The 26,085-nt window shown below is 44.0% G+C and overlaps 2 protein-coding genes across 12 annotated transcripts in view; one reads left to right on the forward strand and one right to left on the reverse strand.

Annotated features, from left to right (window-relative positions):
- LOC129696481 (centrosome and spindle pole-associated protein 1) overlaps window positions 1-8,620 on the forward strand; it is a 96,809-nt gene extending 88,189 nt beyond the window's left edge. For 8 of the 9 annotated variants that reach the window (XM_055634416.1, XM_055634415.1, XM_055634418.1 and 5 more), the window contains 2 exons: window positions 2,339-2,474; window positions 6,156-8,620. In XM_055634416.1, coding sequence (XP_055490391.1) covers window positions 2,339-2,474; window positions 6,156-6,382 — 363 coding nt within the window. In that variant the 3' untranslated portion in view covers window positions 6,383-8,620. Of the gene's footprint in view, window positions 1-1,411; window positions 1,501-2,338; window positions 2,478-6,155 lie in introns of those variants that run through there. The other variant, XM_055634423.1, reaches the window with a different exon arrangement.
- A 1,232-nt stretch (window positions 8,621-9,852) lies between these two features.
- arfgef1 (ADP-ribosylation factor guanine nucleotide-exchange factor 1 (brefeldin A-inhibited)) overlaps window positions 9,853-26,085 on the reverse strand; it is a 166,911-nt gene continuing 150,678 nt past the window's right edge. For all 3 annotated transcript variants that reach the window (XM_055634414.1, XM_055634413.1, XM_055634412.1), the window contains 4 exons: window positions 23,851-24,019; window positions 16,715-16,853; window positions 13,499-13,616; window positions 9,853-11,353 (listed from right to left, as the gene is read on the reverse strand). In XM_055634414.1, the coding sequence (XP_055490389.1) occupies window positions 11,189-11,353; window positions 13,499-13,616; window positions 16,715-16,853; window positions 23,851-24,019 (591 nt within the window). In that variant the 3' untranslated portion in view covers window positions 9,853-11,188. The remainder of the gene's footprint in view (window positions 11,354-13,498; window positions 13,617-16,714; window positions 16,854-23,850; window positions 24,020-26,085) is intronic.

A 26,085-nucleotide genomic window follows, 5' to 3' on the forward strand; every position in this document is an offset into this window, starting at 1 on the left:
ATCCAAAGCAAAACCACCTCATCTGTGAAACAAGGTGGTGGGGATGTTATGGCCTAGGCATGTATGGCTGCTGAAGGTACTGGCTCACTTATCTTCATTGATGATACAACTGCTGATGGTAGTAGCATAATGAAGTCTGAAGTGTATAGACACATCCTATCTGCTCAAGTTCAAATAAATGCCTCAAAACTCATTGGCCGGCGGTTCATTCTACAGCAACACAATGATCCCAAACATACTGCTAATGCAACAAAGGAGTTTATCAAAGCTAAAAAATGGTCAATTCTTGAGTGGCCAAGTCAATCACCCGATTTGAACCCAATTGAGCATGTCTTTTATACGCTGAAGCGAAAACTGAAGGGGACTGGCTCCCAAAACAAGCATAAGCTAAAGATGGCTGCAATACAGGCCTGGCAGAGCATCACCAGAGAAGACACCCAGCAACTGGTGATGTCCATGAATCGCAGACTTCAAGCAGTCATTGCATGCAAAGGATATGCAACAAAATACTAAACGTGACTACTTTAATTTACATAACATTGCTGCATCCCAAACATTATGGTGCCCTGAAATGGGGGGGACTATGTATAAACACTGCTGTAATTTCTACATGGTGAAACCAAAATATATAAAAATGGCTTTATTAAAATCTGACAATATGCAATTATTTTTTTCTATTACAAATTTCAAATTGTGGAGTACAGAGGCAAATAAATAGATGATGTGTCTTTGTCCCAAACACTATGGAGGATACTGTACTAATATTAGTGCATAACCTTAAGTTGAGAGAGGCAAATTTATACTGGAGGGTGATACGAAAGTGGCATTCAAGAAACTTATCAATAAACACATGGATGTGCAGGGAATTAAGTGATATGCATTATGTGCAGGCAGTTAAGAGTTGATCTTATTATGTTCGGCACAGACATTTTCGGCCGAAGGGCCTGTTTCTGTGCTGTATTACACTGTTCTATGTTCATGGAACAAAATGTACAAAAATAACTTAAATGTGGAAAGTAAGGAGTCTCAGTGTATTAGAATTTTTCTTTTGAATAGCCCTGTGATAATGAGGCAGCTAAAGGGTGACAAAGTGAAATGGCAGGTTCGGGTATGGTAACGGAGACGCTAAACAGGTTTGCATTGGGCTTTGTTATAATAATAAAGGAGGACCCAGACAATGAGTACGTGGAATTAAGAATTAATTGTTGGCCATAGGAAGCTGAAGGTTGCCCTTTTGAGTTGAACACAACCAGTCCACAAAGCAATCTGCATGCACACTGAATGCAATACGCTATATGTAGTAGTCATGTAAGTGAATCGCTTCTTCACCTGGAAAGACTGTTTGGGTTTATGTACGGTAGGAAAGGACGCGGCAAAATATCAGTTGCTTTTTTTTTTTTAAACACTGTAGGACATGGAGTGGGTGATAGGACTGGATGATAGCAAGTGTCAAGAAGAAATGGTCCATTTGAAATGCTGGAATGGAAGATGTAGTTGAAGGTGGGATCTTGGAATTATCTGAGGTTGCAAAGGATGATCAATTAAATGTGGAGGCTGAAGAACCGAAGCTGAGGGTTGGAGAAACTGTATCCTTGTTCTGTCAGGGTAGGAGATGGGGAGGTGGGGAGAGCCAATGTGCAGGAAACAGCATTGGTGTAGAAAGTTGCATCATCAGTGCACAAATGACGGAGACTAGTACTAAGAGAATGGGAAGAGTTTTGACACTTTTTGGGCTATGATTATAATTAACCTGATGTTACACATCCTTTTGTTCAAAATCAACAGTTTATTAGACATCCATGGCATAATTGTTTGACATATTAGTGATTTGTACTATTAAATTAATTAATATATATTTAGTAAGGTATTAAGGGAGATGGAGAAAGGGAGTAATGTATAATAGGGATAGTAATTTTATACAGTAAAAACCCATTATTCCAGTACAGTCAGGACTCAGGTGAAGTATTGCTTGTTATTCCCTATTAATACTTGAAGAGACTTAACTTTCAAGATGTTGCACAGTAACTGTAATAAATTCTCCAATGGAATGGGTTGGATTAAAGGGATCACAGGTATTGGTTCACAAATTGTCAAGAGGAGGACAGAAATCTGATGAACCATCTTGTCTACCAGGACTTCCTGGTGGATTGGAGTTTTTCTTTAAGCCATGAAATTTAGCTTCAACTTGAATTGCACTGAATAACGCACTAACCCTTTCCTACTCTTGTTGTTGATAGCTTTGTGGGTTTTGAACATTAACATTTTCCTGAGTGTAATATTTCGTAGTTCAGTCAGTGATTGGAAAATCTGAATTTTTTTTGTGTTTAATTTTTGTCAGGATGTTCCACCTGCTGTTCAACCCCTATCACAGCCAGATTCCATCTCCCTACACTCTGCATCCAGTTTTAATGTGGAGCAAGTAAGAGCCAGAAATGAGCGGCGAATGAAACGTTTGCAGGATATGCAGCATCCAGGTACAATACAGATTCAATTTTAAACATGGAAAAATACTTTAGATATTGTTACACAAAACTGGACATTCCTCTGACCGTGTACTCAAACACATTCTATGAAACTTTCCTTAGTTAATAGCAGCATCCACACAGAGCAACCGTGTAATTGTAGAATAATAAATGTAGTCAAGCATCAACAGTCAAGGCACCTGTCAATGTCAATGCATTGAAAATACAAATTTAGCTGACAGACCTTTGGAATGTCTTATCTATTCCCATTCACTCACTTATAAGAAAGTATTTATTTCAAGGCAGACCCAAAAATGCTTGCAATACTCAATCTGGCAACATCAGTAAAGAGGGAGAAAGAAAGAGCAATGAGGTGGAATGTTAAGTTGACTTTATAGATGGCGTTTGGAAAGAAATTGTAGTTTGAAGGAAAAATGTTTTTCTCAAATTTCTGAACTACGAAATTCTAAAACAAGGTAAAATCTGCTGCTCTGATTCTTACTTCAATTGCTTATTTTAATACTTTATTTGCATACTCTCAAAAAAAAATAAAGCAAGCAACTCAAAGGAGCCGTATAAAATAATTGAGGATGAACACTATTGCTGATAGAATGATGATTGATCAAGGATCTCTGACCTCCAAGTATCTACTGGATCCAATTATTTTGAATATTATTCCAGATCTCATTGATATATAGGGGTAATTTCACTTTTGTACAATCAGTACACGTCTATGAAAAAAAGATTGAACAGGACAGACTCAAATGACGTAGAGGTGCCAGGATCCCCAAGTCTCAATTAAAAATATTTATGACATGAGAGGAATAAATCATTTACTAGACAAAAAAGGGTTGTTTTGGCTCATTACATCCACACCGATCTTTCTGCTCATCTACACTAGTCTCATTAACGTGTATCAAGACTAAATCCTCTTTTATGCCGTACCTATTTGAGTACCTAAGTGGCTCTTAATCAGTCATTGTATCTGACTCCACCACCACTTCTGACAGCACATATAAGGTATCAATCTCTGTGCAAAAAATACTTGCCTTTCAGATCGCATTTAAAATGCCTTCGTCTCACAAGCCAATTTGATACCCGTATCGCAGGAATTTTTTTTGACTATCTACATTTTTTTTTTTCAGGTTTCGGGGCTAAGAGAGACGGGGTGGGGAGAGGGGAGGGAGGAGAGATGGGGAGAGGGAGGGAGAGAGAGAGAGGAGGAGAGGGCAAGAGAGTAGAGGGGGAGAGAGGGGTAGAGAGAGGAGGGGGGGGTGAGTGGGGAGAGGGGGTTGGTGGGGGGGGGAGAAGGAGGGGTGGAGGAGGGGAGATGGGTGAGGGGGAGGAGAGAAGGGAGAGGAAGGGAGGAGGAGAGGGAGAGGGGGGGGGAGGAGAGTGGTGGGGGTGCAGGAGGGAGGAGGGAGGGGGGAGGGGGAGAGGAGAGGGGGAAGGAGGAGGAGAGGGGGAAGGAGGAGGAGAGGGGGAAGGAGGAGGAGGGGGGGAAGGAGGAGGAGATGGGGGGAGAGGGGAGAGAGGAGGGGGAGGGGGGGAGAGGGGTGAGGAGAGGGGCGAGGACAGAGGGGTAGGAGGAAGGGTGGAGATGGGGGTGAGATTGGGAGGGGGGAGGGGGGGAAGGGATGGGAGGGGGAGGGGGGGGAGAGTGGGGAGGGAGGGGGGGGGGGGGGAAGGGGAGAGGGGGGAGAGGAGAGGGGTGTGGAGAATAGGGAATGGAGGGGGAGAGGAGAAAGGGGTGAGGAGGAGAGAGGGGAGGGGGGGGAGAGGGGGGGGAAGGGAGAGAGAGAGGGGGATGGGATGAGGGGGGGAGGAGGGGAGAGCGGAGGGGGGGTGAAGGAGATGGGGGGGGGGTAGGAGGGGTAGGGGGGGTGGGGGGGGGGTAGTAGGGGAGTAGAGGGGAGGGGAGGGGGTGGGGGGTGAGGGGGAGTAGAGAAGGGGAGAGGGGGGAGGGGAAGAGGGGTGAGGGGAGAGGGAGAGAGGTGGAGAGAGATTGGAGGGGGGAGAGAGAGAGGAGGAGGGAGAGAGGGAGGGGGGAGGGGAGAGGAGAGGGGGGAGAGAGACAGAAGGAGAGAGAAGGAGGGGGGGGAGAGAGAGAAAAATGGAAGGGGAGAGAGAAAGAGAGAGCGAGAGAGGAGAGAGGGAGGGGGAGAGGGGGAGAGGAGGGAGGAGAGAAGGAGGGAGGGAGGGAGAGAGAGAAAGATGGAAGGGTAGAGAGAAAGCGAGAGAGAGAACGAGAGAGGGACAAAAGGAAAAGAGAGGAAGAGAGGAGGAGGGAGGGAGAGGGAGAGAGGGTGTGGAGAGAGAAGTGGGGAGAGAGAAGGGGGGGGGGAGGGGAGCGCTGGGTTCCGTCCCTCCGCTCGATTGAGGGGGGGGTCCGCAACATCACAAGCAAGCACACTAACCACCTCCCATTACACACGGGGGGGGGGGGGGAGCCTGGGTGGCGAGAGAGGGGGGAGGAGACGGGTGGAGGTGGGAGAGGGGGAGGAGGGGAGGGAGAGGAGAGGGGAGGTGGGAGAGTGGAGAGAGAGAAGGAGAGAGGAGAGAGGGAGGGAGAGATGAGAGTGGGGAGGGGGAAGGGGAGAGAGAGAGAGAGGAGGGGAGGGAGAGAGAGAGGGAAAAGTTTTCAAAAACTTTTGAGAAAGTTTTTAGGAAGTTTTGGAGAAATTGAGAGAGAGAGAGAGAGAGGGGGAGGGGGAGGAGAGAGAGAGGGGGGGGAGATGAGGGGAGAGAGGGGGGGGGGAGAGAGGGGGGTGGGGGAGGAGGGGGAGAGATGGAGAGAGGGGGAGAGGGAGGGGGGGCAGAGGAGGTGGAGAGGCAGGAACAGGATGGGGAGAGGGGTAGAGAGGTAGGTGTAGAGGGAGATGGAGGGAGGGCCGGAGGGGGGCGATGGGGGGGGGAGAGGGGGATGGGAGGGAGGGGGGGGAGGGGAGGGAGGGGGGGGGGAAGGGAGAGTTGGGGGATGGGGAGGGGGCGGGGAGGGGGGAGAGGAGGGGGAGAGATGGAGAGGGGAGGGGGGAGGGGGAGGGGAGGGGAGAGAGGGGGGGGGGGAGGAGGGGGAGGGGAGGGGTGGGATGGTGAGGGGTGAGGAGAGGGGTATAGGGGAGAGAGGGGGAGGGGAGACGGGTGAGGAGAAAGGGGTGAGGTGAGGGGGAGAGAGGAGTGGTCACGCGCTTCGACAGGCGGCGGGGAGCGGGGCTGAAGCAAAGGCATATGTAAATGAGATCCATTGCGATTGGACATCTGTGAGCATTGGGCATTGTGACATCACACGATGGAACGTTCGTCAACATTCTATGGGCGAGAAACAGTTTTTTTTTAACATTTTGAAATTTATGTTTTCTACGGAAAAAGCAGGGAAAGGATGAACCGAATTTTCTAATTTTACAAACATTATGAGGAGGAGGAAAAACCCTACCGGAATATGTAAAAATTGTTTCGTTTTTGCAAATTTCGGAGAAGGATATTCACAAATGCCTAAAAGGAATATTCGCGGAATAGAACCCGGACAAACCAACACGAGAGTTTACCAAATATCTTGTCTTTTATGTTTGCTGTTTTGGCCACTTCACGAATTAACACTAGTTAATTGAAATCTTTACTTGAAGTGAAATACATGAAATCCAAGTGAAAGATTTGATTTTTTTTAGAGCTGTTGGCATTTACTTTCTCTGCCAGGTAATGATGCAGTTGATGATGACGACTTTCTGAGCCAGTTCATTTTAAAAGATAAGGAAAGACCAAGCTCTGTTGAAACAGAAGCCACCGACGTATGGCTACGACCAGGAACATCAGAAACTTTAAAGAGGTTTATGGCTGATCATACGCAACTTGACCGAGGACCTTCAGATCTTGCATCTGATTTCAACTGGAGAAGGCAAACGCACTTTACGGCAAATGACTAATTTGGCTGGGAAAATTAGTCAATTAATATATGTGCCTTCAAACGGGGAAACAAGTCATCCTTGATGCACTTTGTTATTTAGCTACTATTCAGGACATTGTATACAAATGATTTTCCTCTGCTAACCAATAAGTGGCCTTTAATGAAAAGCTAAATAAGCCCCCAAAATTATTTTATCCATTTGTTGTTTCTCACTAATTGCAAATTGGTATAATTTCCACATGATTAATTATTCACAAATTTACACTGGAAAAGGTCACAACAAATTTTGCATACTGAACCTGGCACTAATTTGTGCTGCTGCTTGGATGTGACTTGTGTTTCTTTTTTTTTTGTACTTGAATTTTATTTATATTGGTATTCAAATCCGTTGAAATGAAAGTCTGTAAAAATAAAGTTGTATTTTAAAAGGAAATTGATTAGTAATGGTCAATGTTTAATACAGCTCCAGGTAAGAGTATTCTTCCTCCTCCTAACATTAATCAAGTGTTAATATCCTTGTATTTTAATGGCCGAGTTAACGTACTAAAACAGAGATATAAGACATAAAAATGCTGGAATCTTGAGCAAAATCTAAAGTGCTGGAGAAACTCAGTATTTCAGGCAGCATCTGAGGAGGGAAATGTCTTGTGCAACAAACAAAGTCTCTCCACACATTTCCCTCCACAGAGGCTGCCTGACCCACTGAGTTCCTCTCATACTATTTATTTGTAATAAAACCTCTAAGACTTGGTACTTTCTTGTTGTAACATCTGTCAGTTCAACCTCTTCAAACATGACAACAAAATAAGATACCCCCCAGCTAGAATGTTCTAAATATAGTAGTTTGTAGCTAAAGATGTTTCTTATGACTACCTAACTTTTCAACAACTCTCTTTATATCGATGACCTCTTGCTAACAAAAGCACCCCCCCAGTGTTACCTAGCAGGTACCCAATTAAGTATCTCTACGAAGGGGAACTTACCAGCTTTTTCACATAACAGAACTTCCATATATCTGGCGATTCATAATTAAAATCCCTTTAACATTTTGACATCCTGAAGTACAGCATTGAGAACTATATATAACACTGCTACAAATTATTGGTTAGGCTTTATGATAACAGTTTAGCATTGATATATTTTTCTGCTCATTCAATGCCCAGTTTAAGAAGCTGAGTATTCTTTCTGCTTATTTGCACTGCCATTGACAGTTTGTAAATGTGCAGTTCACTCTGCTCCTGCACCTCCTTCAAATCACTTGAACTGAAGGAACTGAGAGAGATGAATTTTTAATTGATTTGAAATATTACATTAAATATTTATTTTTTAAATTAGCATGATTATTTCAGAAGAGTTGTCAATGCTTCAACCAAATCTGGGGGTGTGTTTTATCTGCAGTAAAAGTGATTTTGGGATTAGGTCTTGCCATTTCCAGGTGGATGGCCTCACAGATCAGAGTCCATTTTTGAGGACAATGGTCCCAGTACTGGTGGAGGAATAACAAGCCTATGCTAGAAGGAACCATACCATAAGCCTGCAGTTACCTGCAGTCTGTAGTTTACACATCATTATTTCATATATTAAAATAGGCTATCATTCCACCATCTTTATACCAAGGTTTTACTTCCAATGCATTTCCAGGTAATTCATATAACGAAGAAACAATTGTTCTAATGACTGGGCGGCAACGGCACACAGCCAGGAGAGTTTCAGTTCCAGTGCTTCAATCCTGACCTCTGGTGGTGGGAGGGGAGATTGCACATTCTCCCTGTAGGTGAGTTGGTGGATGGGTTTCCTTTGAGTGCTCCAGTTACTCCCCACATTCTAAGGATATGTAGGTGTGGTAGATTCTGGAGTAATTGATGGGAACATGGGGACAATAATAAAACACATTGAATTTAGTATAAGATTAATTTGAGTGCATCCTTGTCAATTAGCACAGACTTATAAGATCACAAGAAAATTGGATCAGATAGTCTACGTGCCAATGAATATGAACTTGGCTGGTCCATCGCAGGTTTCAAATCCCTTGTAGACTGCCTGTACTGAAGAGATGTGACAGAGACAATGAAACTAGGGAAACTATGGAATAAAATATGGTATTTACAAGATGCAAAGTTTGATGAGCTTGTTGGAATCGTCAGTCTTCTGAAATCAAAAAAGGGAATTAAAAAAAAAAAAATCAGAGAATGATCAGAGAGTCAGTATCCCATCCACAAGAGTGTAAAGACAGTTACACTCACCTTATTTCTAGGATTTGGTCCCCATCCACATTTGGATCAAGTCTCTACTGAGACCTGAACAGTGAGTGATTCCAGTAAAACCAAAAGTGAGTAACACTGAGCAGGTTCAATAAACCTAAATCCGATAAATGCAAAACATTGCTTGTACTGGACTGGCAGATTTTCTGGACCATTAGATGTTATTCTTATTAATACCCCAATATTTTACAGGGTCTGGGATCCTGAAAATTTGAGGGGAGTCAGATGCTTAACTATCAGGATATCTAAATTATCAGATAGCTATTCCTTCGCTCCTTAGATGCTGTCTCACCCACTGAGTTTCTCCAGGATTTTTGTCTGCCTTAGATAGCTGATTAATGAAGTGTATTGTTACTATCAAATTGCACCATTTCATATCCTTGTTGATAATCGAGCATAGAAGATTTTGACAGACAAATAGCACCTAGCCAATTTTCCTCTTTGTGGGGTAGATGTCATTGTAACAACAATACTGGATTAGGTTAGCAAAATGTAGTTTATAGATTCAGCGTGGAAACGGGCCACCGAGTCCACGCCAACCAGCGATCCCCGTACACTAATAGAATTCTACACACTAGTGACAATCCTCAATTTTTTTTAACTGAAGCCAATTAACTTACAAACCTGTACATCTTAGAGCATGGGAGGCAGCCAGAGAAAACCCACGCGGTCACAGGGAGAACGTACAAACACCGTGCAGACAGCATCCGTAGTCAAGATCGTTACTGAGTTTCTGGCACTAAGGTAGCAACTCTGCCATCCCTAATCCACAGGTAAAAATGCACAGCTAATCCAAGAGCAATGGACTTGCATTACCCGGTTATTTTTCCACATCACCTACAGCAAACCAAATTGTAGAAAGGCTGAAGGTATGATGCAGGCAACTCAGCTAGAGACGAACCACATACTTGGCAGTTTGGGCTGAAGATGATCCAAATGCTTCAATTTAATCTGCAATCGTATTTTGCTTGCCACCATAGCAGAAGATGGGAATTTCATGAAGCCTCTACTTCCTGTGCTTGCCTCTACTGTGTCTGATACATGTGTATTTTAAAAGTACTAGAAGCGTCATAAATCCTTTAAAATCCCACATAAAACATTCAAGGTCCTTCAAAATGACAGCAGATATAAATTGTTCATTTAGGTTAAATCTAAACGCTGCATGCTGAAAATCATGTAAATGAAAGGTCAACATATTACCAACCAAAATAGGACTGCACTGGTAAAAGAGAGTTCAAAACTTTATTGAGCTATGACCTGATTAGAATACGCCAGATGATAACCAATATTGTACAGAAAGTTGTACTTTTTTTTACATAGAAAACTTTACATGTCTGTACCATATATATTTCATCCTTCTCCAAATATTTATTTTCTACATCCACAGTGACTAGGAATGCTTGGAACTCTTGTATCCATTTCGTTTTTATTAAAGCCCAGTTCACAGCCTTTTAATAGTTAGATTTCAATATATTTCATCATCCCAAACTGATTCATTATTCAATATATTTAATTTAACATCAATTTTATACATAGACAGTAGAACCTACATCAAACATGGACACAGTTTTGTCAGTGCAGATGCACCTCAGATCAACTTGCAATGATTCAAGTTCCAGTTGACAGGATCAATCATATTGTTTAAATAATAGGCCCTATTCTGTAATATACAGGTAGGGGAAAACTCATCTTCATTGACAGGGTGACCATTTCACTAATTATATTAATGTAATGGCCTTAGTGCCTCCTTCCACTGATAATCAAGCACAAAGCTCCCGGGGTCCACTGTATCTGCATGAGCAATATTAAAGAAAATTTTAAAATATTCACAAAAGCCAAAAGCAAAAACAACCCAGTGCATATAATGAACAACAAAATAGCAGTGACTCCAACACATTAACAGAAAATAATAAAAATAAGAGAAACCCATTCCAGAAGGACTATATAGTGTTAAAATTGTATTTTACAGATTTGTATCTCTGTACAACAGATTTCACAGAAGGATGGTCAATATAACCTTAAAGATCTTGAGCTGTGCAAACAAAAAGTAATTACTGGATAATGCTCAAGAGATCTGCTAGTATCAATAACAAATTCAAAATTAATTATCTTTTCCAACCTGCCTGTAAGATGCAACAAGATTTTATTTCCCTTACAGTATATATATTACTCACTGTCAAACTACAGTATTCATTTAAATATTTCTCCATTATAGGATGTTCACTGTGTCCTGTTCATGTTCTGTCTTTGAGTCCCAGTGTGCATTGACACACTCACGACATTCCAAAATGTGACTAAACCACAAAATGTTGATTCCATGCTCAGCACGTGACAGCACTCAGTCTTTACCTTCAGATAATTAATTCAATGAAATAAAGCAGTTTGAACTAAGTTTACAGTTCACTTATGTGCATCGCTAGGCAGGTCAAATTAACAGATGTAAGCACCATCCTTTTCAAAAGATCAAGGAGGGATTGAGGCAGAAGGAGAGAATTAAAGCAGGCAAAAAGCCTGGTCCTTTTCTGATTTACAGACAAAAATGCCCCGGCTAAGATCGATTTTCATTACTTGTTGGTGGATCCATGCTCTTGCTCAGACGGATGAGATATTTTAAAGACTAAACCAATTCGGAGATAAAATTTGCGTAGAACTGCTCTCAACTCAGGAATCAGATTGAACTGCATAATTTCACACAGAAGGGGGTAATACCTCGATGCATGGGCCTTGAACTGTAATGGAAACAGAGAGAATAGATCATTTTAAAATGACATCATTCCAAGGACACATCAATACAGAGTAGTTCTGCACATATTTAAACAGGTATAATCAATTATCTTCTTATTGCGTATGGCGTGCACAGCCTAAAGTTGTCGATAAATGGTAGACATCCAGGTCAGGCCAGGACACAGCATCAGTTACTGGGTGGATGGCTTTGATGTCACGAGGAAAAAGCCTCAGCGAGCAATCATTCACGATGTGTGGGATGGTCTGTTCTGGATGTCCGCAGTCACAAGCAGGGCTGTCTGTCATCCCCCACTTATGCAGGTGATGGGCTGTTCTTGCATGAAGGGTGCTGATTCTGTTCAGGGTTAGCCATTGCTTGCGATGGAGGTCAAACCCCAGTGGTTTCACTGTGGGGTCTGCGATGACCTCTCCGTTGTTGGTGTTGGCATCTTTCCAGGCTCTGCGTCACGCACTCTTGGAGTTAAAGTCTTACAGGGATTTAACGGAAGACCAGAAGGGTTTGCGGGACTTCAGGTGCATGCTGGGCAGATATTGGTTATCTGTTATCGGTATAATCAATGCACCTAATGCTATTCCATTTGTGAATCATCTGATTACTTTCAAATGCAACCTATTCTAACAGAACTGAAGTAAAACGAAATGGTGTTGCCATATGCAAGCTGTTCCCTATATCCTCAATGCTACTTTGCTTCTCAGTTCCGATACGCACTGATATTCTGTACAATTAACCTTCATGTTTCTTTTGTGCTAGTATTATGTATATTCATTTATTTAATTTTTAAAAGACATTATAGATTGTGTGTATTGAGTTTACGGGCCTATTAAGCTGCTGCAAGGAAAAGTATTTGTTATTCTGTTATCGACACATAACTCTTAACAAGTGTGGGCGATATTTGCTGCATTTTCTCACAATAGGCTTTGCTGAAACTTGAATCCATTTACACTGATAAGATGGCAATGGGCACTCTGAACTAGTTACAATGATGAATGGCAAGACTGATATGGGCATATTTCAATAAAACAAATAAAATAATAAAATAAAATAAAAGGACCACTCTTGATGGGAGCCGTCTCTGACCGCGGCCCCAAGCCACTGGTGGATGCTAGACAAAGGGCTGGTAGGATTGGGGGGTGATCTAACTTCCCGCGCCTTCAAGGTCAGCTGCGGGAGGAACCTCCTGGGGCACGCAAGCTGAAGGACTAGAAAGGAGAAGGACAGCTTGCTGGCGAACTGTAGGAAGGGGAGATGCGTTGGATAGACCATGGAGACCATGGAGAGGTGGCTTTTCAGCTCCCTGAAAGTGGCAATACAAGTAGATAGAGTGGTAAGAAGGACGTATTCATGCTTGCCTTCATCGGTCGCTGTACTGAATATGTCAGGAATTCACGTTGCATCTTTATAGGACTTTGGTTAGGCCGCATTGGGAGAACTGTGTGCAGTTCTGAGCACCCCATTATAAGGAGGATGTGGAGGCTTTAGGTTTACCAGATTCTGCTTGGATTAGAAGCTACTAGATATAAGGAGAGGTTGGACAAACTTGGATTGTTTTCAGCAACAGAGGCTGAATGAAGACCTGATGACACAAGAAGCTGGAGTAACTCAGTGGGTCAGGCAGCATTTCTGGAGATAAGAGCGAATAGCTTTAAGAAGAAATTGACAAAGTTAAAAGGTGATGTGTGGGGAAAGTTTTTTTTTTACATAGAGTGGTGGATGTCTGGGACATGCTCGCATGGGGGTTAATAGAGGCAGATACGATCTTGGTATTTAAGAGGGGTTTAAGAGTTGATCGAGGTTGGAAACAAATATTTTGAATAGGTCAACAACTCACAGGCAACTTCATTATACCTTGGCATTGGAAAGTAAATGTTTATACGAAATACAGGTTCATCAGATTTGTAAGCCAGAGCAACAGGTTTCTAGTAAAAATGGTATGCAAATCTGTCACAATACGTTTAACTGCTAGCCACCCTCAGCCAACATCTCTCACACTTTTGAAAACTAGAAACGACTCTATATCAAGTCAGGAGTGTTTAATTGTCATATGTAGCGATAGAGGAACTACAAACACTGACCTTAAATAACAAAATAATTTGTTTTCAGAAATTGGCATTTTAAGTCTGTTTCTTACCCTTTCATCATCTATTTTGAGGACTTTAGTTAAAAATAGTAGGAGGAGATTGGTCCAGGCTTCTCGATGACTTTCTGAGGTAAGTGTCAGGAAGTAGCTGAGAGCTTCACTGCAAACACTAGTGAAAGAAAATAGCTGGAATTAATCAATCAGGTACAATTCTCAAAATTAGTATTAAATGTGCATTATCCTAGAAGCGGGACTAGCAACATCTCTGGAGAGGAGGAATGGGTGACTTTTCAGTTCGAGACCCATCTTCAGACTGATGTCGGGAGTGGTCGGTACAGAGATAGAATGTAGTCGGAGACAATAAGACTGGTGGGGGAACTGGGAAGGGAGAGGGATGGAGAGCGAGGGAAAGCTAGGGCTATTTGAAGTTAGAGAAGTCAATGTTCATACTGCTGTAAGCTACCCAAGCAAAATATGAGGTGCTGCTCCTCCAATTTGTGCTGGGCTTCACTCTGACAATGGAGGACGCCCAGGACAGAAAAGTCAGATTGGGAATGGGAGGGGGAGTTAAAGTGCTGAGCAACTGGGAGATCAGGTAGGTCAAGGCAGCCCACTACTGGCCACATCTTCCCATCTCAGCCCCTTTCCCTCCATTCCTTCCGCAATTTCCTGGTCAACTCGTCCCTTCTCACCCAAACCACCCTTTCCCAGGTACATTCCCCAGCAACCACAGGAGATGACACACCTGTCCCTTTACCTTCCCCCTCGACATCGTCCAAGGACCCGACAGTCTTTTCAGATGAGGCAGAGGTTCACCTGCACCTCCTCCAACCTCATCTACTGTATCCGCTACTCCGCTACTCCTGTACATCGGCAAGACTAAGCGCATGCTCGACGATCATTTCGTTGAACACCTCCGGTCAGTCTGCCTTAACCTACCTGATCTTCTGGTTGCTCAGCAGTTTAATTCCCCCCATTCCCAATTTGACTGTTCTGCCTTAGGCTTCCCCCATTTTCAGAGTGAGGCCCAGCGCAAATAAGCGAGTTTGGTATTCCGAAAAACGTAAGGAATCATGGGATTTGTCAAAGGTCATTTGCAATAAAGAAAAAGCGAACAAAGCGCTGGATGTATAAATTCTTATCTTTATTCATAATTTATGTGTAAAATTATTTAAACTGAGGAACGCGCGTGCTAGGTAGCGGGAGAGCGGGGTGTCACAGCGATAGAGAAGGGGCAGATAGATGCGAGTGGGAGACGGGGAGAGACTGGACCGGCGGAGAGACATTCTCAGCTGCTGCGCAAACCGACCCGCGCCTCATCCGCAGACAGGATGGAATCCGGGTCCTAGGCGCTGCCGAACCGCCACTGGACCGTTTCCCCCCACCCCCCCTAGTGACCCTGGGGGTGACCCCAGACTGGTGGGACACCGGCCCGGAGCAGCGGTGATCCCAGGCCCACAGCCAGTGAGGTGAAGCAGCGCCAACTCCAGCTCAACTCCGCCTGCCCTGCTGGGCCAACCGACAACCACGGAGCGACGAGACACCAGCCTGGAGCAGCGGCGGCCGACCCCGCCGGGCCAACCCACAGCCAGCGTGGAGAAGAAGCGCCAACTCCAGCCCAATCTCGCTCCAACTCCCAAGGAATCCGCTCTCTGACGGGCCGGGGACTGACAGCCGCACCTCCCGCTCCACCCAGCGGCCACCGGCCAACCCCCGGCGCTGGCAAAAACCGAGCACCAGCCATCAACGGGGACACACACAAAACGCTGCAGCAACTCAGCGGGACAGTAGCATCCCCATAGAAAAGGAATGGCTGGCGTTTCGGGTCGAGACACTTCTCCAGAGATGTTGCCAGACTCGCCGAGCCATCGCAGCATGTCGTGTGCATCCCCGATGACACGTGCTCAGCCCCTGCCGGCACTGAGGGGGCTAACTGACAGCCACTGGACAAGGCAAGAGGCGCAGCCGACGGTCCCCGGGAGCCGGGGAACGGGCCCCCTGGGAGCTGCAGCAGAGCCAGAGCCGAGCCGAGCCGGAGCCAACCCCCCCCCCCCCCCCCCCCCAAATGGCGTCTGCAAATCCGGGGCCACCACCGCTCCGGGCCGGCGCACCAGGTGCTGCTGTCCAGGTGCTGCTGGCCAACCCGAAGGAACAGGCAAAGACAAGCTGGAGCCAGCGCCTCTTTCCCGTGCCGGCTGCAAGCCCGGGGCCGTCACTGCCCCAGGCCGGCGAACCGCCAGCCCAGGGCCACTCCGGACACCTACGGCTGCCCCGGGACAGGGACGCAACAGCCGGGAGGGGACGGGGACGGCCCAGCAGCAACTCAACAGTGCCCGCAGCGCTGGAGACCCGGGCCCAACCCTGATCACGGATGAAATGCAGGCCTGCACACACGCAGCAGCACAGAGAATGTCGAGAATGTCTATCGCGAGTGACCTATAATCTGGGCATGCGCAGTGGGAATACTGAACTCGCTTATTGGAGGACTAGCAACTCATATTTTGCTTGGGTAGCTTACACCCCAGCGGTATAAACATTGACTTCTCTAACTTCAAGTAGCCCTTGCTTTCCATCTCTCTCCATCCCCTCCTCCTTCCCAGTTCTCCCACCAATCTTATTGTCTCCGACTACATTCTATCTCTGTCCCGCCCACTCCCCTGGCATCAGCCTGAATGGTCTTAACCCAAAATATCACCCATTCCTTCTCTCCAGAGTTACTGCCTGAGTTACTCCAGTAATTTGAGTCTACCTTCAATTTAAACCAGCATCTGCAGTTCTTTCTTACATAATTAAATATATAAATTAGCTATTACCTGGCAAGTCCTTTCATTCATTTAAATGGTATCATTGTTCCAATGCGAAGCCTAACCGGGCACAGTCCAGAGGGCTTGTGAATCACTGCAAGTTTGTATGACTGTACTCTGAGATCAATGTGTGGGAAGGAACTGCCGATGCTGGTTTCCACTGAAGATAAACATAAAATGCTGATGTAACTCAGCAGGACAGGCAGCATCTCTGGAGAGAATGGGTGACGTTTCGGATCGAGACCGTTCTTCCATCAACATTGATGAGCAGTTCACAAATTACCAGTAAAAGCAGCAGGTTTACACAAAAATCCTGAAAATTGGCATATTTATCCCGGTAGGAACCTGGGTAATGGTTGTGATTTTATTTACCCTCGTATTTTTTCATAATGTTCATTTAATGAAGTAGAAGCATCAAAACCAACTGCTGATTTTATAACTAATCATAAGAATTGCTACTTACTTAAGTAATCTATGCTGAACTTCCCCCCAGGCATCACTCCGCTTTTTATCTGTGTACATACGAAACAAGATACGTAGGCCACAAGCAACACTGCTGGTCTCTTGTTTTAAAAGATTGGGCTTTGATTTGCCTTTGAAACCTGTGTGAACAGAAAAGATACCGAATAAAGCAAACATTCTGCATCTGTTGAAGAAGTCATATTGAGTTTTTTAACGGAATTATTTACCAACTAGAACAACATGTGAAATAAATTCAGCTTTATAACACTGATTAACTTCGACTAAGATTTTACATTTGCCACAATATTAAAATGTCAGCAAGCTCAATTGGTTACATTCTTGCCTGTCACAATTGAGTAATTTGATACCAAAAGTCTAAGATGACACAGCATTGAGAATGGTATACGCAAGGTTAACTCTTCAAATGAGATGTTATATCAAGATTTTTTTCTGCTCTCTCAGGCAAAATGAAAACTAAAACAATACCTCTATTTTAAAAAATATTATTTTCAGTATTGTTTCAGGTGTTTATTCCTCAATAAGGGAAGGCCTGGTTATCATCAGGGAGGTGGTCACTACAAAACCACGGGAGAGAGACATGGGGGTCACGCTAAGGAAGGGCAAGGGGCAGAGGCAGGAACGAGTGAGTACTCCAATGTCGGTACACCTTGCAAATAAGTACTCCTGTTTGATGGGGGTGACAGCCTACCCGGGGGTAGCGACAGCGGACGGGCCTCCAGCACAGAGACCGGCCCTGTTGCTCCGAAAGGTAGGGAAAAAAAAGAAGAGGGCAATAGTAATTGAGGACTCTATTGTTAGGGGGTCGGATAGGCGATTCTGTGGATGCAGTCGGGAGACCAGGATGATGGTCTGCCTCTCTGGTGCCAAGGTCTCAGACGTGTCTCAAAGCATCCAAGATATCCTGAAATCAGAGGGAGAGGAGCCTGAGGTCGTGGTACATGTAGGTACCAATGACATAGGTAAAAAAAGGGAAGAGGTTCTGAAGGGAGGATTTAGGGAGTTGGGAGGAGAGTTAAGGAAAAGGACCAAAAAGGTAACAATCTCAGGATTACTGCCTGTACCACGCGACAGTGAGAGTAGGAATGGAGCGAGGTGGAGGATAAATGCATGGCTGAAAGACTGGTGCAGAGGGCAGGGATTCAAGTTCCTGGATCTTTGGAACTTCTTTTGGGGAAGGTGGGACCTGTACAGAAAGGATGGGTTGCACTTGAACCCGAGGGGGACCAATATCCTGGCGGGGAAATTTGCAAAGGCTACTGGGGAGACTTTAAACTAGAATGGTTGGGGCGAGGGACTCAAATAGAGTAAGCTAGTAGACAGAATGGGAGGCAGGAAGCAGAAATGGGAAGCACTCGGACACAAGAGAAGAAAGAAAAAAAAGGAAATATACAGAGAATAAGAGACGGGGGATTTCTTAAATGTGCATATTTTAATGCTAGGAGCATTGTAAGAAAGGTGGATGAGCTTAGAGTCTGGATAGACACCTGGAAGTATGATGTTGTGGCGATCAGTGAAACGTGGTTGCAGGAGGGCTGTGATTGGAAATAAATATTCCAGGATTTCGTTGCTTCAGGTGTGATAGAATTGGAGGAGCAAGAGGTGGAGGTATTGCATTGCTAGTCAGGGAAGATATTACAGCAGTGCTTTGGCAGGATAGATTGGAGGGCTCATCTAGGGAGGCTATTTGGGTGGAACTGAGAAGTGGGAAAGGTGTAGCAACACTTATAGGGGTGTATTATAGACCACCAAATGGGGAACGAGAATTGGAAGAGCAAATATGTAAGGAGATAGCAGAGATTAGTAGTAAGCACAAGGTAGTGATTGTGGGAGATTTCAACTTTCCACACATAGACTGGGAAACACATTCTGTAAATGGGCTGGATGGTTTGGAGTTTGTAAAATGTGTGCAGAGGAGGGGCAGTGCTGGACTTCCTGTTAGGAAATGAGACGGGACAGGTGGCGGAGGTATGCGTTGGGGAGCACTTCGGGTCCAGTGATCACAATACCATTAGTTTCAATATAATTATGGAGAGGGTCAGAACTGGACCTAGGGTTGAGATTTTTGATTGGAGAAAGGCTAATTTTGATGAGATGCGAGATGATTTAAAAGGAGTGAACTGGGAAATTTTGTTTTATGGGAAAGATGTAGAAGAGAAATGGAGGACATTTAAAGGGGAAATTTTAAGAATACAGAATCTTTATGTTCCTGTTCGGTTGAAAGGAAACAGTAAAAATTGGAAAGAGCCGTGATTTTCAAGGGAAATTGGACATCTTGTTCGGAAAAAGAGGGAGATCTACAATAATTATAGGCAGCATGAAGTAAATGAGGTGCTTGAGGAGTATAAGGAATGTAAAAAGAATCTAAAGAAAGAAATTAGAAAAGCTAAAAGAAGATATGAGGTTGCTTTGGCAAGTAAGGTGAAAGTAAATCCAAAGGGTTTCTACAGCTATATTAATAGCAAAAGGATAACGAGGGATAAAATTGGTCCATTGGAGAGACAGAGTGGACAGCTATCTGCAGAGCCAAAAGAGATGGGGAAGATATTGAACAATTTTTTTTCTTCGGTATTCACCAAGGAGAAGGATATTGAATTATGTGAGGTAAGGGAAACTAGTAGAGTAGCTATGGATACTATGAGGTTCAAAGTAAAAGAAGTACTGACACTTTTGAAAAATATAAAAGTGGATAAGTCTCCAGGTCCTGACAGGATATTCCCTAGGACATTGAGGGAAGTTAGTGTAGAAATAGCCGGGGCTATTACAGAAATATTTCAAATGTCATTAGAAACGGGAATAGTCCCCGAGGATTGGCGTACTGCGCATGTTGTTCCATTGTTTAAAAAGGGTTCTAAGAGTAAACCTAGCAATTATAGACCTGTTAGTTTGACTTCAGTGGTGGGCAAATTAATGGAAAAGATACTTAGAGATAATATATATAAGCATCTGGATAAACAGGGTCTGATTAGGAACAGTCAACATGGATTTGTGCCTGGAAGGTCATGTTTGACTAATCTTCTTGAATTTTTTGAAGAGGTTACCAGGGAAATTGACGAGGGTAAAGCAGTGGATGTTTTCTATATGGACTTTAGTAAGGCCTTTGACAAGGTTCCTCATGGAAGGTTGGTTAAGAAGGTTCAACTGTTGGGTATAAATGCAGGAATAGCAAGATTGATTCAACAGTGGCTGAATGGGAGAAGCCAGAGGGTAATGGTGGATGGCTGTTTATCGGGTTGGAGGCAGGTGACTAGTTGGGTGCCTCAGGGATCTGTGTTGGGTCCTTTGTTGTTTGTCATGTACATCAATGATCTGGATGAAGGTGTGGTAAATTGGATGAGTAAGTATGCAGATGATACCAAGATAGGGGGTGTTGTGGATAATGAAGAGGATTTCCAAAGTCTATTGAGTGATTTAGGCCATTTGGAAAAATGGGCTGAAAGATGGCAGATGGAGTTTAATGCTGATAAATGTGAGGTGCTACACCTTGGCAGGACAAATCAAAATAGGACGTACATGGTAAATGGTAGGGAATTGAAGAATACAGTTGAACAGAGGGATCTGGGAATAACCGTGCATAGTTCCTTGAAGGTGGAATCTCATATAGATAGGGTGGTAAAGAAAGCTTTTGGTATGCTAGCCTTTATAAATCAGAGCATTGAGTATAGAAGCTGGGATGCAATGTTAAAATTGTACAAGGCATTGGTGAGACCAAATCTGGAGTATGGTGTACAATTTTGGTCGCCCAATTATAGGAAGGATGTCAACAAAATAGAGAGAGTACAGAGGAGATTTACTAGAATGTTGCCTGGGGTTCAACAACTAAGTTACAGAGATAGGTTGAATAAGTTAGGTCTTTATTCTCTGGAGCGCAGAAGGTTAAGGGGGGGACTTGATAGAGGTCTTTAAAATGATGAGAGGGATAGACAGAGTTGTTGTGGACAAGCTTTTCCCTTTGAGAATAGGGAAGATTCAAACAAGAGGACATGACTTCAGAATTAAGGGACAGAAGTTTAGGGGTAAAATGAGGGGGAACTTCTTTACTCGGAGAGTGGTAGCGGTGTGGAATGAGCTTCCAGTGGAAGTGGTGGAGGCAGGTTCGTTGGTATCATTTAAAAATAAATTGGATAGGCATATGGATGAGAATGGAATGGAGGGTTATGGTATGAGTGCAGGCAGGTGGGACTAAGGGAAAAAAAGTTGTGTCGGCACGGACTTGTAGGGCCGAGATGGCCTGTTTCCGTGCTGTAATTGTTATATGGTTATTATCACAATACCACATATGGGAATCTGCTGTGTATAAGGTGACTGTGTTTTACAACAGTGGCCTTATAGCACAAAAAAACAATGCAGGAAACTGAAATAAACAAAATAAATGCTGGCAGCACAGCGGCGCAGCAGTAGAGTTGCTGCCTTGCAGCGCTTGGTTCATTCCTGACTACGGGTACTGTCTAGAGTTTGTATGTTCTCCCTGTGATGGCTTGGGTTTTCTCGGCGTACTCAGGCTTCCTCCACATTCCAAAGATGTACATGTTTGTAGGTTATTTGGCTTCTGTAAATTGTCCCTAATGTGTAGGATAGAACTAGTGTACAGGTAATCGTTGGTCGGTGCAGACTTGGTGGACCTAAGGGCCTGTTTCCATGCTGTATCTCTAAACTAAACATGCAGCATCTGTGGAGATAGAAACAAACATTCCTTGTGCGTTCTCATGCCAGTTTACTGTTGTGAAAACCTTTCATAGTTGCTGCCTATCTGCTAAGTATTTCCTGTATTATTACATCAATAATAAAAAAAGCTCCATGTGCAGTAAATTGCTTGGGTCTTTCAGAAAAAAGTGTAAATGGTGCCATACGTATTTTTTTTTTAAATGGACATTACAATGATAAATTTGGATTATGATTCTACTGTTTTTCATTCGAAAACAAATAACTAACTTAAATAACTTAACTAAACTAACTTAAATTTCTACAACACAGCTGATCCACTATTCTTTGAATACAAGTGTAGGTAGGAATTGCAGAAAGCTGGTTTATACCAAAGATAGGCACAAAATGCTGGAGTAACTCAGCGGGAGAGGCAGCATCTCTGGAGCGAAGGAATGGCTGACGTTTCCGGCCAAGAACTTTCTTCAGACTGAGAATCAGGGGGAAAGGGAAACTAGAGATATGGAAGGATACAAAGAGCATGCAAGGTGTGAAAAGGAGATATCAAAGCAGACCAACATCAAGGAAATGTACAATGGTTCATTGTTGGCTGCGGCCCAGGACAGAAAGGTCAGGATGGGAATGGGAGGGGGAGTTAAAATGGTTAGCAACTGGGAGACCACATGGGCCCGTGCAGACTGAGCACAGGTGTTCAGTGAAACGATCGCCGAGCCTGCGCTTGGTCTCGCTGATATATAGGAGTCCACATCACCTCATCCAGAACAAGGGGTCACAGTTTAAGGATAAGGGGGAAATCTTTTAGGACCGAGATGAGGAAAACATTTTTCACACAGAGAGTGGTGAATCTCTGGAATTCTCTGCCACAGAGGGTAGTTGAGGCCAGTTCATTGGCTATATTTAAGAGTGAGTTCGATGTGGCCCTTGTGGCTATAGGGATCAGGGGGTATGGAGAGAAGGCAGGTACAGGATACCGAGTTGGATGATCAGCCATGATCATATTGAATGGCGGTGCAGGCTCGAAGGGCCGAATGGCCTACTCCTGCACCTATTTTCTATGTTTCTATCTACTATATCCGCTGTTCTCAGTGTGGACTTTATATCAGCGTGACCAAGCGCAGACTCAGCGATCATTTCGCCGATCACCTTCACTCAGTCTGCCTTGGGCTACGTGTCTCCCGGTTGCCAAACACTTTAACACCCCCTACTTTGCATGAAATATGCATTCACCCTATCTATTTGCCTCATTATCTTATACACCTCCATAAGATCAGCCTTCAGCCTCCTGTGCTCCAAGGAATAAAAAGCCTTAGCCTACCCAACCTCTCCCTATAACTGACTTTGTAATATCCTTGTATACCTTCTCTGTACTCTTTCCGGCTTAACAACATCCTTCCTATAGCAGGGTGAAGAAAACTGAACACAATACTCCAAATGCAGCCTGTTTTGTACAACTGTGACAAAACATCCCCACTTCTATGCTCAATATCTTGACTGATGGAGGGCAATATACCGAAAGTCTTCTTGAGCATCCGATCTACATGTGACGCCATTTTTAAGGAACTATGTACCTGCACTCCTCGATCTGTCTGTCCTCCAACACTCCCCAGGGACCTGCCATTCACTGTGAAAGTCCTGTCCTGGTTTGACAAACCAAGATGCAACTTCTCACACTTACCTGCAGTGAACTCTATTAATCATTCCTCAGTCCACTTGCCCAACTGATGAAGATTCTACTGTCATTTTTGATAATCAACTTCGCTATTTACGATACCACCCATGATAGTGCCATCTGGAAATTTACTAATCATGCCTTGCACTTTCTCATCCAAATCATTGATATAAACCATAAACAGTAATGGCCAAGCATCGATCTCTGAAGCCCACCACCAATCACAGGCCTTCAGGCGGAAAAGCAATCTTCCACCATCACCTTCTGGATCCTTCCATGAAGCCAATTCTCTATCAAGTTGGCTAGCTCTCCCTGGGTTCTGTGATCTAACCGTCCAGAGCAGCGTACCATGTAAAACCTTATCAAATGCAATGCTAAAGCCTGTAAGGACAACGATTATGGCTTTGCCTCGATTAACTTATTTGGTTCCTTCTTCGAAAAAACTCAGTCAGATTTGTAAGACACAATCTCCCATATACAAAACCTTGCTGACTATTCCTAATCAGTCTCTGCTTATCCAAAAGCATATCTTATCCCTCAGAATCCTCTCCGGTAACTTGCCTTCCACAGATATTTGACTCAGTGGTCTATGGTTCCCAGGATTTTCCATGCAGCCCTCGTAGATAGAAGTACAACATTAGCCACCATCCAGTCTTTTATTAGAACCAATGATGAGCAGGCTTGTGCAATTGGTTACATCATGACATTGTAGCTATGGTATAGAAGTAAAAGCCTTTTCTATCAGCAATGTGTGGATAATTTCATAACATTCAAGGCACGGTACAAACCTGCTTTCCACAGTGCAGTCCTCTGCTCATTGTTGGAATTAAAGGACTTGGCAAATCGATGAGACTCCAGTAGACAGTCAAGGAGTTTGAAAAGTTGTTTTGAAGTTAGATAATGATACATTCCCTGGTCTTGCTTCTCAATGTGCACATCAGCATCTATTGCATCCCTCTGTAAATGACAAAGAACAATGAATTCACTTATTTGTGATATTTAGATCAGTTCTGAACCCATATGACCAAGTCACGGTTAAACCGCTGCATCTTAATCTTCTGATAAGCATAACATGGGGGACTTTATCAAATGCCTTACTAAAATCCATAGACAACATCCACCACCATTGATCTCTTTTGTCACCTCCTCAAACAACTCAATCAAGTCACTGAACCACAACCTGCAGTATTCAAACCTATCTAAACTATTGCAACATTTAAGAAACATTTAGACAGATACATTGGTAGGACAGGTTTATTGGGATACGAGTCAAACGCAGGCAGGTGGGACTTTTGTAGATGGGTCATGTGGGCTGGTGTGGGCAAGTTGGGCCGGAGGGGCCTGTTTCCACGCTGTAAAACTCTATGACTATATGTTGACTGTATCTAATTAACCCATTCCTTTCCAAATGGGAGTAAATCCTATCCCAACTAATCTTCTCCAATAGCCTCCCTACCACTGGCGTGAGGTTCACCAACCTATTATTCCCTGGATTCTCACTACTTAACTAAAGGAACATCATTAGCTACTCTCCAGAACGTTGCCTGTGTCTTGATATGACACAAAGGTCATCATTAAGGCTCATGCAATCTCCTCACTTGTATCTCTCAATAGCCTGGGATAAATCCCATCATGTCCTAGGGATTTTTCCACCCTAATGCTCTTCAAGACCCCCAAAGCCACCTCCTTCTTAATCTCAAGATGACCTTCCATATTAGTATTCTCCACACTGATATCACTGTCCTCCAACTTGGTGAAAACAGATGCAGAGGATGCGTTTAGTACCTCGCCTACATCCCAGACACCAAGCACAACTTTACTTCTTAATCCTTGACCGGTCCTACCTTCTCCCTGGTTACCCTCTTGTTTTTAATATAGGTGAGGAAAAGCTTTTGGATTTTCTTTAATCCTACTTGCCAACGCCATTTTGTGACCCCATATGACCCTTCTATTCACCCGCCTGAATTCTTTCCACCTTTTTTTATGTTTCTCAAGGACCCTATTTAATTCCATCCTCTTAAATCATGCATGTGCTTCCTTTTTCTTTTTGACCAAATTTACAACCACTTTGGTGATCTAAGGTTCCCTTACTTCACCATCCTCATCATACTCCTCACTAGATAATGTCAGTTTTGAATTTCAATCAACTGGTCTTTAAACAATCCTCACATTAGATGTAGACTTACCCAATAACAATTGCCCCAATGTATCCTCCCGAGCTCCTGGCTAATAAAGTTGTAGTTTGCCTTACTTCAATTTAATACTTTCCCGCTAAGTCCAGCCTTCTTCCTACTTGAAACAATCTTAAAACTATGAAGTTATGATCACCATCCCCAAAATATCCTTCCGCTAAAACACCAGTCACCCAGCCAGGCTCATTTCTCAACACTACATACAATTATGTTCCCTTCTCGGGTTGGACTGTCCACATACTGTTCAAAAAACACTCTTAGATGCACGCCACAAATTCTGCCCCATCTAAGCCTTTGGCACTGAGCATGTCCCAGTTGTTCTTGCATTTTTTGGAAATCTATCTACATGTCTGTCCCTCTATCTCCCGCTTGCTATCAGGGGCCCTATAGTACAATTCCATTAAGATCCCTGCACCTTTCTTATTTTGTAAGCTCTACCCATATCGCCTTCAGCGGCCAAACCCTCCAGTTTGTCCTCTCCAAGTACCACCGTGGCAGCTTCCCTGATTAGTAGCAGAACTCCACCACCTCTTTTGCTTCCGTTCAATCACGTCGGAAACATTGAAACCGTGGAACGTTCAGCTGCGAGTTGTGTCCCTTTCTCAACCACGTTTCTGCAATGGCCCCAACATCATTGTTCCAAGCACAGGCCCAGGCTCTTAGTTCACCTGCTTGCCCCACAATACCCCTTGCTTTGAAATGAACACACTTCACCCCTTCAGTGTCACCATATTCCTTCACTTCCCCTTGCCTATCCTTCCTTTGAGACTTACTGGTCCTAACCTCCACCTTCCCATCACCCCATCCATTTTCTGACCTACAACTCTGGCC

This window comes from Leucoraja erinacea, chromosome 4, assembly GCF_028641065.1.
Source record: "Leucoraja erinacea ecotype New England chromosome 4, Leri_hhj_1, whole genome shotgun sequence".
Lineage (NCBI taxonomy): Eukaryota > Metazoa > Chordata > Chondrichthyes > Rajiformes > Rajidae > Leucoraja > Leucoraja erinaceus.